Source organism: Haliaeetus leucocephalus, unplaced genomic scaffold (assembly GCF_000737465.1).
Source record: "Haliaeetus leucocephalus isolate CR32 unplaced genomic scaffold, Haliaeetus_leucocephalus-4.0 Scaffold702, whole genome shotgun sequence".
In the NCBI taxonomy this organism is placed as follows: Eukaryota; Metazoa; Chordata; class Aves; order Accipitriformes; family Accipitridae; genus Haliaeetus; species Haliaeetus leucocephalus.
In genome coordinates this window covers 1038233-1056060 of record NW_010973138.1, presented here as the reverse complement: position 1 = coordinate 1056060, position 17828 = coordinate 1038233, and the positions used below count along the sequence as shown (strand labels likewise).

The 17828-nt window shown below is 39.9% G+C and overlaps 1 protein-coding gene across 1 annotated transcript in view; it reads right to left on the bottom strand.

The window, feature by feature from the left end:
* Positions 1–903: 903 nt before the first annotated feature.
* Positions 904–17828, bottom strand: part of HSF2BP (heat shock transcription factor 2 binding protein) — a 32279-nt gene continuing 15354 nt past the window's right edge. The window contains exons 7-9 of the mRNA XM_010580400.1: positions 15957–16074; positions 9779–9882; positions 904–1112 (exon numbers count right to left, since the gene is read on the bottom strand). Of these exons, the coding sequence (XP_010578702.1) occupies positions 904–1112; positions 9779–9882; positions 15957–16074 (431 nt within the window). The remainder of the gene's footprint in view (positions 1113–9778; positions 9883–15956; positions 16075–17828) is intronic.

Sequence of the window (17828 nt, the reverse complement as noted above, 5' to 3'; positions counted from 1 at the left end):
CTATTCCCTTGAATAGCATCACCTAATTGGCTGGGTTTCTGTCATCACAGAAATGGATGCTGTTTTTTTCTAAAATATGTGTAAATTCTAGCAATACAAAGCACACAAATGTTTGTATGTACCACCGAGGTAAGCAAGCTGTACACAGAAGCTCTAACAAACACCACAGTTGTGAGGGAAGGCAGTGCTGCTCATGACAGAGCAGCAGTTCATTTTAGGCTCTTCAGTGCACAGCGAGGTACCACGGACAACAGTAATTCATTTCCTTTTTTCAGGGCTTTTGAAAAAACAATGGGTCAGTCTCTAGTATGCCTGGCAGCCACAGATGGGGTCGACTTGCAGTTCGAGTGAATCTGAATGCGAATTTTGAAAGCAGAATCCATTACATGCTACAGAATTTAAGTTTTCTTTTATTAGAATAGAAAAAGAGAGGTGAGAAACAGCAACAATAAAACTGGAACTCGGGATGAATTCTGACACAGAAGAGTTAGGAAAAGCAACAAAGTTTTCCTCACAGTACGATAATTCTTAAGGATGGACCAAAAGGATTATTTACTACTGCAATAAACTATATATTATCAATGAATGAGATGACTACTTTACTCGCTCTATATACGGCAAATAGACAACATAACCTGGATCATTTTGGAAACCCATTATCAACAAAATCCTACTCAAAGAAATTAAGTCTGCTGCATCTCTACCAGATCACCTAAGATTATATTTAGGCAACTAAAACCCAACACATTTTCCCACATATTATTTTAGTTGGGTTACCTAATTCCTGAAAAAGATTTTGTCAGAGGAACTTAGGCAGAGTTTTTTCAATCAAGCCCAACTCCAGCAACTCTCACAGCATAAAAATATAGGAAAGACGTAAGCAGTTGGTGTCATAGAGCTCTTCTATGCTTCAAACTCAAGTATTTTAAGATCGTCAAGTAGTTCTTTTGCAAGTGCTTGCAGTTCTGCATTGCGGCTCTTTGACAGCGCAATGATACGCTGAAATGGCAAAGTATCACGCATCTCAGAGGCTGACTTGGCTAATACTTCTGGCTCTAGAATCACAGACTGGAGGAGCCGCAGAGCATGAAGACAAACTTCGGTATCCGGGTCTAAAAGTGGGGGAGGAAAAAATCCAGTGCTTATTAGAAGCGAGTCCAAAAAAGTAGCATTAAAGCTCTACAGTGCCACTCCTCATAACCCACCAGGCAGACAGGGAAAAACTGAAGTTTCATAATTCACAGCTGCCATTTGGTGCTGGCTGGCTGGCTGGTTCTAGAAGGAACCTGAAAACAACATCTTCGCCCTCCTCGGCAGCTCGTGCTCAGCAGTGTTTGGGAGGGAGAGATAACCAGGGACCTTTCTCTTGTTTTTCAAATGTTGAAAATGCTACAGATCAGGGAATTTATTAACTTGAATTTATGCAGTCAGCAGCCAAGATATACTGTTGGATGCAATCCAATTTAAGAGCAGAACAAGCTATATCCCATGACTATTCAGACTTAAAAACCAAACAGACCAACTGATCAAGTCTGCAGTAGATTACCAGGCTTTTCTTTTATTTCTTTTTATACAAGCCTTCAGATTTCTTCAAAGCTCAATAAAATATTAATCTTTATAAAACTTCCTGGTAACCATGTATCAACCTTCCAAGTGAATTCAGTCTACACAAAATTGAAATGGGTACTGAAGCTAAGCACTACTGCTTAGGAATGCATCAGAAAAATGTAGCAAAGACCTTTGACTGACTTAAGGTAGGAAGACATATAATAACTCTACTGTTAAGAACACAGGATGCATTTTTAATTACTGAAACATTAGGATCATTATATTTTAATCATTCACAACAGTCCATCCGCACTTAATTGTTTATAGCTTTATCAAAAGCATGTGGTAGAAAGCCCCATTTTTGCACTTCTCTTCTGCATATTCCAAATGAAAACATATAATATATTTTTATGGCTGAAGTAGTTATTTGTTCCACATGCCATGCATTTTTTATGTGTTTGTTATTAGCATACCTAGTCTTCAGCAAGCTTTTGATAAAGCGTTGTGCAGAAATGTTGAGAAAAATTAATTCAGATCACTTTGCACACAAAATCACCACAGAGACCCAAATCTCACTGAAGGAGCATAAATGCAGTGCAGCAATAAACCATACTGTACTGAGTTTGAAGGAAGCATTTGGTGGGCTGAGGCGAGTTCTTTCCTTTCCTGGCTTACTTAATACCTAACACTGGTGACCTGAAAAAGGACTAAGGAGAATTATTCATTAAAGCGTAAGGGGAAATGTTGAAAGCACCCAGGGGAGAAAACGGAATGTGATGGGCAGTGAAGACGACTATGGCTTTAAGCATGAAATTGACTGTCGAGATGGGAATTTTTAAACAATTCCCACTAGCACGTGGCTGAAGTACAGATGTCAAACAGAAGACTGTGACATCTGATCTACACCCACAAGCCAGGCACTATCTCTCTCTTTCTCCATTTTCCATCATAAATGAGATATGTATGTCTTTTCTACCAAACCTCCTTCCTTATTTAAAGAGTAAACCTCTTCAGAAAGGAATTCTACTTTCCCCTGGGTAGCTAGGAGAGTGGGGTACAATCTGAGGACACGGGAATTGTCCAAAACCAAACAATAACATGCATTTTCTGATTTTCTGTGCAACAAGAATCTTGGCTATTGGGCATACTGGACAACTTTAGACATTCAAATCAGCATTTTAAAAAAAAAGACAATGGTTAGTGCTCCACACCCTGCAGAAGTGGCCATACCCATAGCACAGCCACCCCTGTTGCTGCCACCTGGGTTGAAGGCTCTAAGGAGTATCTTTCAATCATCATCTCCAGCAATACCTGCAGGTGCAATTTCTGAGTGATGAGCAGTCATAACTCATGGAAAAATGCTACAACTCAGCCTCACGGACAGCAAGACTTTATGTCCAATTTCTTGGACAGCAACACTTCAGTGAATCCTTTTGAAAAAACTTGGGTGCAAGTTTTGGTTTTCAGATTTATTTTGACCTATTCAAAATATGACTAAAAGCCTTGAATTTGTCCTCCCATTCCTTCTATTTTTGTCTTCATGCCTGCCAGAGTTGGTTTTTTAATTCCTATTTTTTTTGTCAGACATAATGTTCAAACTCCGCACATATCACCTGCCCCCTTTCTCTGTACTTAGTATTATTCTACATTTATTCACCAGAAATAGCAGCAACAAACCATAGCCCAAATAGGTAAAAAGAAAGAAGCTTTTGGGAATGAAGTCTATGTAGTTCATTACAATCTTCCTCCGTGTGACATTATTCCTCCATGAAATAAAGCCGTTAATACTTTTAATGGCTTGCAGTACTGCTGGGAAGCTTCATGTATGTAAGATGTTTTAAATCCCTGGATGAAAACTCCTTTGTTATTAATACCATTACAGGCATCTATGTTACTGTTATCTGCAAGTGTTTAAAGGCTGTAGAAAGTAAAGAATTATCAGGGAAGAAGCGTTAGCAGGGGAGCTAACAAAATTAGGATCTGTAGGAGATCAGGAAATTATTTCCAGCTTGATGAGCAAGAACATTTTCCAGTAAGAGCAAAGAGGTTCTAGGAAGTATCTCCAGCATCAGCCAGGGAAGCTCAACGGCTTGAGTCACTCAAATGAAGAACAGATTAGGCACTCGGGCATACAGCAAAGGAGGAAATGATCCTGCACCAGAAGATGACTTAATACGCATTTAACCTCTGATTGCCATTGTTTTGCATGTATTCAGAGACACTTTGAGTTAAATAAATACATATGCCTTAAAATATACTTCCTTAGGATTACATGTGGTTTTGATAATACTACTTATTACGGATAATCATGTTTTCGAAGAGGATTAAAAAAAAAACCCAACCCTAGGAGTCTTTCTCTTGTCTCTCCAATATCATTAGGGATTTTTTCTAAAAACCCTGTCTAAAGAATATTAGAAGAAATGTAAGGAATCTTCATTATTCAGCATTCTATTTATTTCAATACCTTTCAGATTTAGTCATTTCGACACTAGCTGAGTAACATTTTGTTTGTACAAGATCAAAAAAATCATTTAGCTGTAATCAAATCACTGCATCATATCCTCCCAACAACTAGTACACACATCTCTTCAACTAAAATTTCAAAACTACTACCATTATTTCTGGGGAATAGGGGAAGAAATCAAGCTGCTTGCCTCAGTCAGGGATGACAAGCGTAGCATAAGCCTACCACCATCATAAAATGCTGATGCAATTTTAACAAGGTGTTGAAACTGCTGGAGTTCGCTGACGTTCTGCTAGCTGCCAGCACTACCGTTTGATGTCACTGGCTTTCAGTCACTGACAAAAGCAACTGATAACGTGGACAGATTTTAGTCACATCTGTCATTAGCACCATGCTCTCAGATGAACTGTTCCCCACAGCAGGGTTTAAGTAATTGCATTACATCAATGCTAAACAGCTTATCCACAATTGGCTCTGAGTTGTGTGAACTCAATTTACACGTGCCCATACCATTCCCTGGCCACCTGAATGCAAGATTTATTACCAGCAAGCTGTTTACAGCTATGTCTATGTACAAGAGCAGTATTTCAAAAGCTTCCCACCACTGTCGTAAATGTCATTCAATTCAATTACTGTCTGATTCTAGCATGAAGGGGCAACCCACCACTCCCCCTTTCCTTTTTATGAACCTGTCAGACTACCTGTGATCACAGCATGTCCAACAGAGAGAGCTAGGGCACAGCTTGCCCCATGTAAGATCTCTTTGCATATCCAATGCTGGCAGAGCTGAGCCAGTATCTACAGCAGCAGAGTTTTCTGGACATTTTCATAATGCTGATAGGTCTGAGGAGACAAGAAGTGTCACAATAAAGACACCATGTGGGGAAGGAGCAGGGAGAACACCATGGCAGAAAAAAGACTGAGCTTTGCTGCTGCAATTCCTATGGATGCAAACACCCATTCTCTCTGCAACATACTTGCCCCAGCTCCCGCAGAACAGCTCAGTGTGCTTCAGCCTCCTTCCCAGCCAGGTGACTGCTCTCACTGTCAGACACGGAGTTCAGCTAACCAGAATTCCCCACTTTCCTACAGACACATGCTTGCCACTCTTGTATGAGGGAAATCCTTGAGAAAGACTCCCAGGGTCCAGATCGAAGCAGCAATTCGGTCCCAATTTGCCTGACTGCTATTTAGGGGCTGCAAGTGAAAAGAAGCTTGCACAGACATCACTCTGCAGCTGGCAGATTGGTGAGCTGTTAGATACGTTGTCCAGCTCCCTTCAGTCCTAGCTTGGGCTTCTGAGGATTCCCACAGTAGCTACTGAATGAGAGTAACAACAAACCAATGCTTTAGTGATAGATGCATTTACCAGAGTTAAGGTTTCTTACATATATTCACAAAAGAAGAAATACTGTGCTCCTCAGGAGAACATCAGTTTGCAGGAGTCTGCTGTTAGGCAGGGTGAGGACCTAGTCAAGAAACTCCTGCTCAGATGGCAAGGACAGCCACACTGCACCCAGCTGGAGCTCCATCTATGCAAGTATCATTTGCAGCAGCTGCTTAGAGAAGAGTATGGAAAAGGGCAAGCATTCAGTAAGACTTCCCCGGCCACTCTTCCAGCCTCTCAGCTAACTGTGGTTCAGGGACTTTCTGCGTCAGAGCTGACATCTTTGCATTTAAGAAAATGGACATGGTCTTACAGGGCAAGAAGGGCAATCCTCTTTTTAAGACTAGTTTCATAGTCTGACGAGTATGAAACCGTTGTGCACTTGAAAGTCTGCTAACTGAGGTTTTGATTTATGAACCAAAGTTTCTTTTAATACAGTCATCATTTTATAAATAGGGGGGTTCTGTTTGTCCAGATGTCTTTTAAATAACATGCTGCCATGCAAATAACCTGAATTTTCAAAAACTCTCACAGCCTTAACCAATTCAAACAGAAAAGCAAGACATTAAAAACCTTCAGGGTTAGTCATGAAAAGCAAATATTGAAGGTTGCAGGCAGCATTAGCAAAATGAGAATGTGCTTCATACAGGCATTTATAATAGAGACTGTCATTTGCAAAGAATTTGGATAAACAAGGTTAGATTTCCGTGTGGAACTGTGGTGGAGGAAACTGAAGGGCAAGATCTAAAATTAGTCATACTTCTCTTGTTGTCTTTCCTTTAATGAAGTACCTGGAGCAATTTCCCAGCTATAGATGAGAAATGTCACTGACAGTCTCTCTGAATTCCACACTTTCTCATGTATCCAAGGAGAGCAATTTTTTTAACTGCATTCAAAGGAAAGAGAAGTGGGGAAAACCAAAATAAAGACACAGGATAGTTAAAAAAAAACAACCAACCACAGAGAAGAGCCTAGACCCATTTTCTCCATCACACATTTGTTGGTAGATGCTCTGTATGATCAGAAATGAAAAACATAAATCTAGTCTTTATTATTAATACCTGAGCTGACTGCATCTTCTTCTTCTTCAAAAGATCCTTGGCAGAGGAAAGTCCCAGTCTGCCTCTTTGGGAATTACAGAATGAAAGTCTTATTGCATCTATAGATGTAAAGAACCAGAAAAAATATTGACAAATCTCAGGCGGATGTCTACCCAAATTATATAACTTCTTTTTTTATTGCTGAGGACAGGGCTTCTTTAAATCTGAAAGTTATGCAAAACCTGTAGCCAAGACATCAACAAAGGGACAGCAGCTGATGGGGAAAAGGAAAGCTGCCTATTTTCTCCAGGATGGGAACAGCTGCTCTGCAAACAAATGGTGCTCCACAAGACGACAACTCTACTGATCCCACAAGCTGCTCCACAGCCAGAAATCTGAGTCATCATTCTCATGTTTTATGCTGGCACCAGGCTGGGAAGGCATAGGTAGGCACAGACAATACCTACACAAGAATACAACAGCTACATAAGCTATCAGAGTATCTTCAGTGATCAGTGCTGCTTATTAAAGGGTGCTCATCTTTTAGACAGTGTTTAAAAAGGTGGAAAAAAAAGAAAAAATAGCCCACCTCATAAAGTGCTAAAACTACAGAGATCTGCATTACCTTCAAAAAGTGTGTCAAACATTTGGTTTTCTCCTATTATCAGTATAGCCTCCAGCAGAAAGAGCTATTAAGAATTCTTGTTAGCAAGTGTAAAGTGATACCAGCTCATCTAAATTTTCTAAAGACAGTAGAACAGATGAACCCAGTTTGCTCTTAACATTCCTGCTCTACTAGAAATCTTTATAAGATTTTTCCTCCTTTCTCTTACCATCCATGTATTCAATATCAAGGTGTATATCTGTCTTGCCAAAAAGCCTGCTAGACAACCTGAATCAAATCCCTCTTTGCTTCAGATACAACAAAGGGGAATAAAGAAAATCAAGTTAATTATTTGCTCTCCTCACTTAAGGGGAAGGACATCCCTCAGTGGACAAGAAGACTGGGCAGAGACTGAGAATTCAGAGAAGGAATTTGAGGGATTTATCAGCTGCGTACAAAACAGTGGGAGAAAAATGGCCTTGATGTACAGGCTGAGGTCACAGACACTTGTAGATTGACAATGGAAAAGCAAACAGGATGATTCTGTGAAAATAAAAAAAATAAATAATAAAAAAATAAGTCAGAGGATGATTTCTGGGGCCTCTCTTAGTGGGAATGCTGATAAAAGCTTACAGAATTGTGGAAAGCTGAATCATCTCATAAGCCTTAATCAAAACACTGTTTGAAAAAGCTTCCTGGAGGAAGACAGCATATACAGGATACCCTGCCAGCAGAGTGTAGTGCTCTACTCTCTTGTATGGAAAAAACTGTAAGACCTTATGCTGTAGCAGCTCCAGGTGTTTATAAACTGAATCATGGCTAGCAGAAGCTGAAGATGCTGGCCACAGAAACAAGAGAGGAGCAAAAGTGGGAGGAAGCTACTGAGTTTTGCAAGTTGAAACATTTAGAAAAAGTTTAAATGTACAGAAAACTACAGCAATCTCATACAAAATGATGGGAACAAGACAGGGTCTTGGATCTTACTTCTCATCTGATACACAAACTAGTCAGCCATCCCCCTTGACAGTAAGCAGACTTCCTCCAAAGTCGGGAAAATGAACCAGCAGATGTGGTTTATATCTGAGAATCTTCCTCCTTTGCTGTAACTGGACAGCTTTATCATCAAAAAGTGAAGGAATTAGCCATGCCCGTCCTTCCTTCTACAACCCAGCTATAAATTAACACTTTCAAAATGCAGAGTAGCCTTTCCATATCTTATTTCCATTAGCAGCTGCAAATTAATTATAACTGTGCCACATTTCATCCTCTTACGTGACCTAGGAGCTTTCTTCAAACAACAGACTTCGTCAAATGATTAGTTTCTTTGTTTTATCACATTTAGAGGGGCACATTTGGGAACTCAGACAGGGATTCTTGAGGGTGTTTTGGTTTTGTTTTGGTTTGGGTTCTTTTGCTAGAACAACAGCTGATGTATATATTAGCCAAACAAAGTCAAAGGAAAATCTGGACTAATATATGTTAAATTTCTAAGCACAGCAGAACAAAGGACCATGTATTCAGAGTTCTCTGAGAATATAATTTTTCTCAAACTATATTAAAAAGAAACTATAAAACAGGTGTTTTCCAACAGTCTTACAAGGATTACTTAATTTTCTGAAATCGCAAAAGAGTGAGCCTATGGCATTGCAAAGCAGTAAATTATTTGGTGAAAAGCACAACTACCTACATTTTCTGTAAAATAGTTGAGGGAACTGTAAGCAATACAACTAGCTTCCAGCTTACCACCCCAAATCAAAGCTTTCCAAAACTTCAATATGAAATTAATTCCTTGAAAAAGCAGATGGAACCTCTCTCACTCCGGCTGCTGTTAGTATTTAATAGTTGTATTACAACAGGGTTTTGCATAGCAGCACAGAGCGCCAGGATGATTGACCTCTCCAGTCCTGTGAACTGCACACCAAAATCTTCTCATGGACAAGCCACAAAACCTTGAGAAAGCCAAGACAGAGCAACTCTAGGAGCAGTTCATAGGCAGGACAGTGTCATGGCTTTGTCCTTACTGCTGTCCTCACTGTCCCTTACAATCTGCACACACAGCAGCTGCCAGCCAAGTCCAATGCACACTGGCAACGTCAATCTCTGCTGGCTCCTACGCACGGATTTGAAGCCTCCAAAAGAGCAGAGCCTTGATGTCACTCATGTACCTGACAGTGGCAACAGAAGTCCTTGATGTCCTTGAAGTCCTGCACTGGCCAAAGGCAAAGCTGGGAATAGTACTCAAGCCCTGCAAGCCCAAATCCTATTAGAGCACAAGGCCTCTCTTCAGCTGTAGAAGGGGTCACTTTTGTCACGGGTGAATGTAGTTACGGAGGTTGGCTTCTTTCCCCAAATTGTGTCAGAACACAGTTATATTTTCTTTTGTTAAATGGTAGTGATCTGATACATAGTTTCCCCTCAGGGTTTATTTTAAAGTTGGTATGTGAAAATGCAGGTGGCTTTTTTTAATCCACTTCATCAAATTTCTCCATTCCCTGTTTTTAATTCTACCATCCATAAATTCTACATTAATGGAATATTACATACAGTGCCAAAAATATTGTGGGAAATGCGTATCTTCTCCCTCTAGCTATTTGCCCTTTTTGTTTACTTCTAATCTGACAAAAGCTATACATAATCAGGTTACAGAGATAAATTCCTGTTTTGTTATTTGCAACACCTATTGCCAATCTACAATCCCCAAAGTCACAATTTACAAAGTTCTTAGAGCAACTTACCATTCAATAGCCACCAAAGCAAAGGAATAAAACCTGGACTTTCACTGATGTACTTCAAGCCTTTCAAGTTGATACTCACATTGTAAAGTGACATTAGCATTAGCCTAGAATTGAAAGAAAAAAGATATGATGTACTTTGATTTCTTTGCATGTTTTGGCATATTTTGCTATTTATGCCAAGCATGTACTGATGCAGAAGCCTATTTAATAATTTATATTTTGATAAAAGAGACAAGTCTCAAATTATATATAAGCAATATTGTGCAAAACCTTGTCTCTACTGTTAAATCACATATTTCAAACACATGGACAAACATCCCATGTGTTAGTAAGAAAGTCTCATCAAACTCCATGAGATCCATTACATAATACGTGCAAAACCAGGATTTGGCTTTATGTGACCACTCGACCTATACCATAGAGCTTTCGTAGTGCCAGTCGCCACTGGGCGGATCATCATCTCAAATAAGCTGTTTGCCCTGACAAATAAAAGGGCCACTAGGACACACAGAAAGCCAGACTGCATACTGAGTACTAGAAACAACATTAAAGGAAGTCTCTGCTCCATCGGTTGTGCAACACCAGCCTTTCTGTACATTGATCCTCCAGTCAGTTGAAACACAGACACACTGCTTATGTCATTCTCTTTCAAGCATCCTCCTGTTCCTCCTGCCTGCAGGAACAGATGCAACATATAGCTAGCATACAGCAAACACCAATGTAGTCTCTCTCCGCTGGCAGGGGAAGTTACTATGCCTACAGAAGCATTTGGAAGAAGGGGACAGGCCTGAAGGACAGAAAAGGAAGGTATTAGTAGTCCCAGCTCAGTTTAGCACACTCCCTCCTAAGCTAGACTCGTCCCTTCTGCTGTGGGTGCAAGGCAGAGAACTGGCTCGCTTTGCCTGCTCTCCAGCCCCTCGCAGTCAGGCAGGGCCATACGACCTGGGTCATCAAGTGAGACCCTGCTCTGAAAAAAACGACTGCTTGTCTCTTAAAATGCCATCATGGACTTTCCTATTTACTTTGCCTTCAGGAATCCAGATTGATTATGTTCAATGTACAACTGGAATTTTTTTTTTTTTTTTAAGGTCAATAACACTGGAATTCAATTTGGCTGTAAACTGTGCTCTTGTCCTAGCATTGATCAACACCAGGATAAGACAGGCCAAATGGTACTCTCACCCACACCTCTTCAAAACTATTTCCAAATAACATTTGGGCCCACTCAAAGCCATAATTTTTTCTACAAGGTGAATTCTTTTGGTCTATTATGGTCATTGATGTTGAAGGAGGACAGAACCCATAACTTGTCTTCCAGGTGACAGAAAAGGTCTATGGCCTGGCAGCTAGAAAACATTTCCTTAACTGACCATTGAAAAAAAAAAAAACCTAAGATGACATCTCTGACAAACTGAAACCATGCATGTCCATGTGTAAATGACAAAATAAAAATACATATAGTAAGTATATGTTCATTTCAGCCACATTTTCAAAAGCTTCCAAAACCAGGATTTCCTAATTTATCAGCCTCCTAAAATAGGAAGTTCATTAGTCATTTTGGGGCTGCATACATCACAGGTTATAAATTAAACCAAACTCTCAACTTTTCTACAGAGAGAAAACCAGGTAGGCTGGAGAAGGCTCTGCATTTTAAAGGACTGCTCTAGCCTGCCAATCCCACCAGCTTCTCCCACTGCGGCTCATGCTGAAGTTACTGCAAATATGAAAAGCTTCAGTATGATCAGTGACTTGCAAAATCTGAAACTCATCAGGCAAAAGGGGTTTGGCTACTGCTACCCCCTCAGCCTTAGCCATGACAGAGCCAAGGTAATGTTGTAAGGTACAGGAAGCTGCATGCAGCTCTGCCTCTCTATGCAGAGAAAGTGCCTTGGTCAAAATTTATTTTAAGCTCCTTTTCACTGTCAGACGCGTATGGTAACTTAGGGCTCAAAATGAGCCTCCTTTTCCAAAGCTATCTAGAACGATTGCTAATACTCAATGCAGAGCACTTCATTGGGATTAAATCTTCTCCTGCAGTTTCTGCCGAACTAAGTTCTGCTTTCAAACATTTGATGTTGTTACGCCTTCTTCCACATTGCTGATACAAGTTTTTTATGGTTTTGGTGGGTAAAACCTTCTTTTTCAGCTAAGCAGAGTCTCAGTAGGTTTGATGCAAATTATTGCAATTTCCCTCTAACTTCCAGTAGGAATGGGACCTGATACTCAAAAGCAGAAAGCGTCCAGAAAAAATCCACACTGACATTAACAAGACAAACTAATGCTCAGCCTCTTTCAGAATCAGATCACTGCTGTACTATGAACTTCGAGCCAAGAGGTCCCTGATGTTCCTGAAAAAAGAGCCATACTCTGGAGTGAGTTGTCTTACAAGTTCTTTCACCTTTCTATCGATGTTCTCCTGTCCTGCCTTTTATGAAGATCATCTTTACAGCTGTGGACTAGCTGGGGGGACAGGGCATTAATGTACTTTATGATGTGCTATGATGGATGCTATTACTTTTTATTTTATTTCTTTTCAAAGATGGTAACACACAAGTCAGTCTTCTGGACAATGAAAAGGGAAGATGAATGAGCAGGGCTCCTAACATTTATGGAACATGTCATCATACCCACTCACAGCTGGGTGCTGGGTTGCATACAAAACACAGAGAAACAGAAGCAGGCTGGAATGTTCTCTTCCATTCTGGGTCCAGCTTAGCAGCTGCTGTCTCGCATCACTGTGATAAACCTGCATGTCACTGCACTGCCACCGTTTCCAAACAAAAGGGAAATGATGTTATTCCAAATGGACTTCACACCTCACAGCCTATTCTCACAGCTTAAGCTACTATGCCACCAGCAGACTTTCGGACACTCTCCGCGCATACCTTCAGAAAGCAGGAAAGAAAGTAACCCATTGCAGGCTAAACCAATTTTTAAGAGGCCTAATTTATATTATGTGCTGCACCACTGTGAGTTTGATCACCTAGGCTTTTAAGCAGTAGGAAGAAAAAATAGTAGATTATTAAAACTACTGCATCAGTGGCCACTGACAAGCAGCGAGGGGTGCTGTGGAACTGAAATTGCAACTTGTAAAGCCCCTACACTTCTTTTCATACAGCCTCTGCAGCTCTTTCTTGGCTTCCAGAACCCAACCCCTGACAAAGGAGCACAGCCATAATTACCTATAATGAGCCAGAATGAAAATGATCAATAAAACAGTATCTTATAATGGAATTTCTTGACAATGTCTTTCATTCTTAATCTGTTTGACATTTGCAGTTAGAAATAAAGTGACGTAAAATGATACTGTTATGTTTGCATTTTTATTTCACTTGTTTGCTTTGTGCAGACAAAAAGGGGCTGAGTGGTGGTGATCCAGGGAAGTGCTGTGGTTTTGGAGTGTCAGAAGAAGACAAAACCCATCCCACAAGCCAATGTAGTAACATATTATTACTAATTAAACACACTCACCTGAGCACAACATAGAAGCATTTCCAGGCCCTTTATACCACCTTCACCTCTAGTACTTGCACATTCCAGTAAGTATTGTTTGTGATAATTATTGCAAAAGTGCTTATTGAAGCAAACCTGACACACATAATTACTGGATAAACAATACTTTGGGGTTTTTTTGTAAATGTGGAGGGCTTTTTAATTATGCACTTCATAGTCTTCCTATTTAGACAAGCCAAATTTAATTAACATCCTGTACTACTATATCTGTCAATGCTTTCTTTAAAATCTAGAACTAAAAGCACAGCTAAAGCCCCTTCTCATCTGCTTAATACATGGGATTAGTATAGAAAATGTACTAATATGCACTAAAGTACATATTTTTATGGGCTACTTTCAACTGCTACATAAGCAAAGTTGAATATTCCTAACAATTTAATTATAGCTATGAACAACTATGTAAATGTTTATTGACTGCCTAACAATTACAAATGTTGAACAAACCCTACACCAATGACAAGAAAACCTAGTCTTTCACACCACTGCTATTTCAGAAAGGCAAAGACACCCACGAGATTTCAGTACCAGCACTCACTCATGTAGATGCCTTGGATATATTTATTACATACTCATGGACTACAATGGATATTGTAGCAGTGCTGTTATAAATGACAGCTTTTCCCTGTAAATTTTTTATTTCTGTACCGGTACAAGTAAAACACAGGACTGCTAGAACTAGAAGAGGAAAGAGAACTCTTCTGTTTATCAGCTTACTTTGATACTGCTCTGTGTAGAATTAGACTCACAGTTTCCCCTGATTTGTCACAGAGTAAAGAAAAATATTTTTGAAAAACCTCAACACTGAGCAAAGGACAAACATATCCTTGAAAATAAGCCAAATTTTTTCTTTAACTGATTAAATTTTAAGTTGGTGATGTCCTTTCATGTCATACCACAGTGATGTTTTTTAAGCTTCACTCAATTTGTTAGCCTAAGAGGCTGGCCCCTGTTGAATCCCTAGCCACTTCATGGGATTGTTTTATGTATGTTTTACCAGTATTGCTGTATGGCAGCCAAGTTTATATCACCATGTGTAATTCTTCTGGAAAGCAGGCAGATTTTGAAATACAATTAAAAACCCACCCAAAACATCAATTCAAAAGGAAGTCCCTCACATCCAATTACATTAATACAATCTGAAGTGATAAAAAAAATAATGTCTCTGGACCCATAGACACACATTTACTTGAAATTCAGAGTGTGTGTTTGTGTGTGTGTGTGTGTTTAAGAACACTTTCCTTTCCCTCCTCCTCTCCAAATAAAGTCCTCTCATAATTTTTTTTCTGGACAGATTTTGAAATGGTACAGGCCCTCTTTTCATATTTTTTTTTGTTACAGACATGAAGGCACAAATTACCTTTTCTTAAGTTGAGATTCTCATACAAATCTTTCAGTTGGGGCTTTACAAAAACAAACGCCACTGTTGCAAGAGTTAAATACCCTGTTTTGAGGGCTGACCTTCAAGCACAACACTTGGGAAACACAGTAGATGACTGACATCAAAGCATCTAACCACTGAACAGCACAGGCTATTCAGCTTCCCCCTTGCTACCCAATGGGGAAAGGCAAGCACCTTCAGAGGGCAACTCGTTCCTCCTAACACAGGCTGAGTGAGCAATCATCTGCCAGCACCATCTCCTTCCACTAACTGGGAAGAAGCCCAGTTAGCAGATACTTGACATCTAGCTTTCTGATAGCTGAGATTAGGCAAGAAAAAAACCTATCCAAAGTTAAGACTGAGTCTGATTTCATGCCTATCACACACAACCTGCCTAAATGCGTGCATGGACACAGTCAAGTCACTGTGGCTGACAGGGTTGATGTTTGTCAGCTGAGCTGTGACAGCTGGCTTGGGTATGAATTCTTTGTGTGTGCGTGTGTGTCCCATTTATGAAAAAACCCCACCACTTAAACTATCTTCATGAACAAATTAACCAGGTGTACTGGGCAAGTGCCCACAGCTTAGCGGATGAGCAAGTACTCGTTAAGCCACTGTAATTTGCTCAGTCAAGGCCATATATCCTCAGCTTGTAACAGCTCTGAGAAAAAGGCAAAGACAATAGTTTACTCAGTCTCTCCATGAGCTGGGAAGTACAGCTTTTCCAGCATCTGAACTGTGTAACATGGCCTGTTCTTTACAATGCTGTATCACAAGATCCCTTTACAGGCATTACCTTTTACAAACGTAAGTGCATGGTGCTTTTGGCTACTAAGTAGCATAAACTAATTTAATTTTTGCTCTTAGCAGATATATAACTCACTTTCTTCACTAAGCAGATGCAGCATTTTAGTGTCTTCATATTAGAAGGGAATAAATATGAGTCCACATTTCCCACAGCCTCTCTGTTTTAAAACTTGACCTCACACCTTCCTTATCTGACCCTCAACTGATAAGCCCCTCCTAAGGTAGAAGGCTGCATCCCTGCTCATCTCTACAATATTATGGTGATTAAGAGACTTCCCAAGAGACACAAAACCTGGATAAAGCTAGCCTTGTAGCCAAGCCTGGTATATCCGCAAGGGATGCTACTGTGAAAAGGGTTTCCAAAAATTGTTTCCTCTCCAGGAAAGAAAATAATGAGAGTGGGAAAACTACTGTCATCACTGTGACCCACACTGCAAGATAATGCATTTCATTTTCAAGGAAAAAAAAAAGTCATCATACACTTTAAACTTGGTACAGAGTCCTGGCTTCATGTCTCCCAGGAGGTGCATCATTGTGTCCAGTAATTCACGACTTGAACTAACCAAGAACTCACGGCCACATGCCAGTGCAGCCACATCTGTGGGAGAACAGAAAACATCATCATAAAAATCATGTTTCAAGCAAAAGTTTATACTAATTATCAGAACCACTAAAAAGATATGTCAGCTGTGAAGAATGAACTATGGCATCTATATAAACTTCAAACTATACTCATCTAAATAGCAAATACTGAAGCAGCAAATTATACTGGTCAAACCCCTTCGTAATTCTACTTTGGTAATTAAAATATTTATTAAGAGTGGCCAGTACCCTAATAATAAGACAGTGAATTATGAAACAAAAGGTTGGATTCATCCGCAAATGATGTGGGACTGAAGCAAGGCTGACCATTACAGGTCCCACTTTAAAGAAACAAGATTGCAGATTGTTTTACAATTGCTCAATCCAATACATCTGGCACATTACACAACCAAAACTCTTGTGGAAATCTACTCAAAAGCTCTTTTCCTACCTCTCTGCAAGTGTTGCATTATTCATGCACAAACCAAAAGGCAAAAATATTTCCAAAGACTACTGGTCCAAAGCAGACTTTCCTTTAGTATTTTCCCTTACGCTTGCCCCATACTTTAGGGCATCCTTAAGTGCAAGAAGTATCTTCCAGCAACCCAAGCTTCTCTGTACTGTGCAACTGGCTAAGCCTCCTCCAAAGACATAAAGTGCAGCGTATGTAACTAGTGACAGAACCTGGTTCCCTGGCCTCCCATTCAGGGCAAGTTTGTGGACCTGCTGCATGATACAGTTCTTCCACTTTCATGCAGCCTCAGTTTCTCTCTCCTGTGCATGTACATCATGATGCCTTTTTTACCCTCAGAATAGGCAGAGGTATTATGGACACAGCATATAATTAAAGACTGTTATTGCAATGTTTGTGCATGCTGGGCTGTGTTATGACTGCACTGAGAACTTCTGTTCTGGTGTTTTCTAACTTCTGAATACTTGCCACTTCATGACCACCTCCTCAGTGTTCTTTTAATACTGCTTTCTAGTGTAATACTACTTTACAGTGTAACTAGGAGAATTAAACTGGTACCTTCTACATCATTCACCTGACTATCCTTTATCTCATTTGAGTTTCAGCAACCTCCTTTCCCAAATTACAGAGACAAAGAGACAAACCTTGGTAATATCAAATTCACTGGCAAAATTTCTATCAGCTTCAGTGTAGCAAGATTTCATTCCACCATCCTGATTCCTTCTCAGGCAGAACTCCAACACTCCCCGCCCCAGCTTTTAAACATTTTCTTTGTTCAGACTTTACTTTTGCTATGCTTTTTTTGTTTGGGTTTGTTGGTTTTTTTTCAATGAAGAAATTGGAGAGAACTGGATTCCACCTTGGTACAGTGGCATAATGCATCACATATTGTTTTTTATTACAATCTTTAATGGTACCACAACACCTAAAATCATACATTCAACAAAGCCATTAATGCAAGATTCACTTATTTGTATAAATACCCACTATTTCATCTATCTTGCATCATGTCATTAGTGTCATTTTGACAGTTGCACAGTTTCACAAAAATGCAGATGATGCATCAATCCCATTTCTCACAGCCTTCTAAGCCAAGGGCAGCCATACTAAGATAGATCTGTGGCTTTCTACTTATTTTCTGACCCTAAAAAGAAACATTTGGTATGGAAGTCAGGTCTATTACCTTTTACTTCTCTTAGCACTATGGACTCAGGACAGTGAAGGTGGGGTCCATCTGGCAGCAAAAAAAGTCTTAAACAGTTTCAAAATGCTGAGCACATACCTTAAGGTGGGGCGGA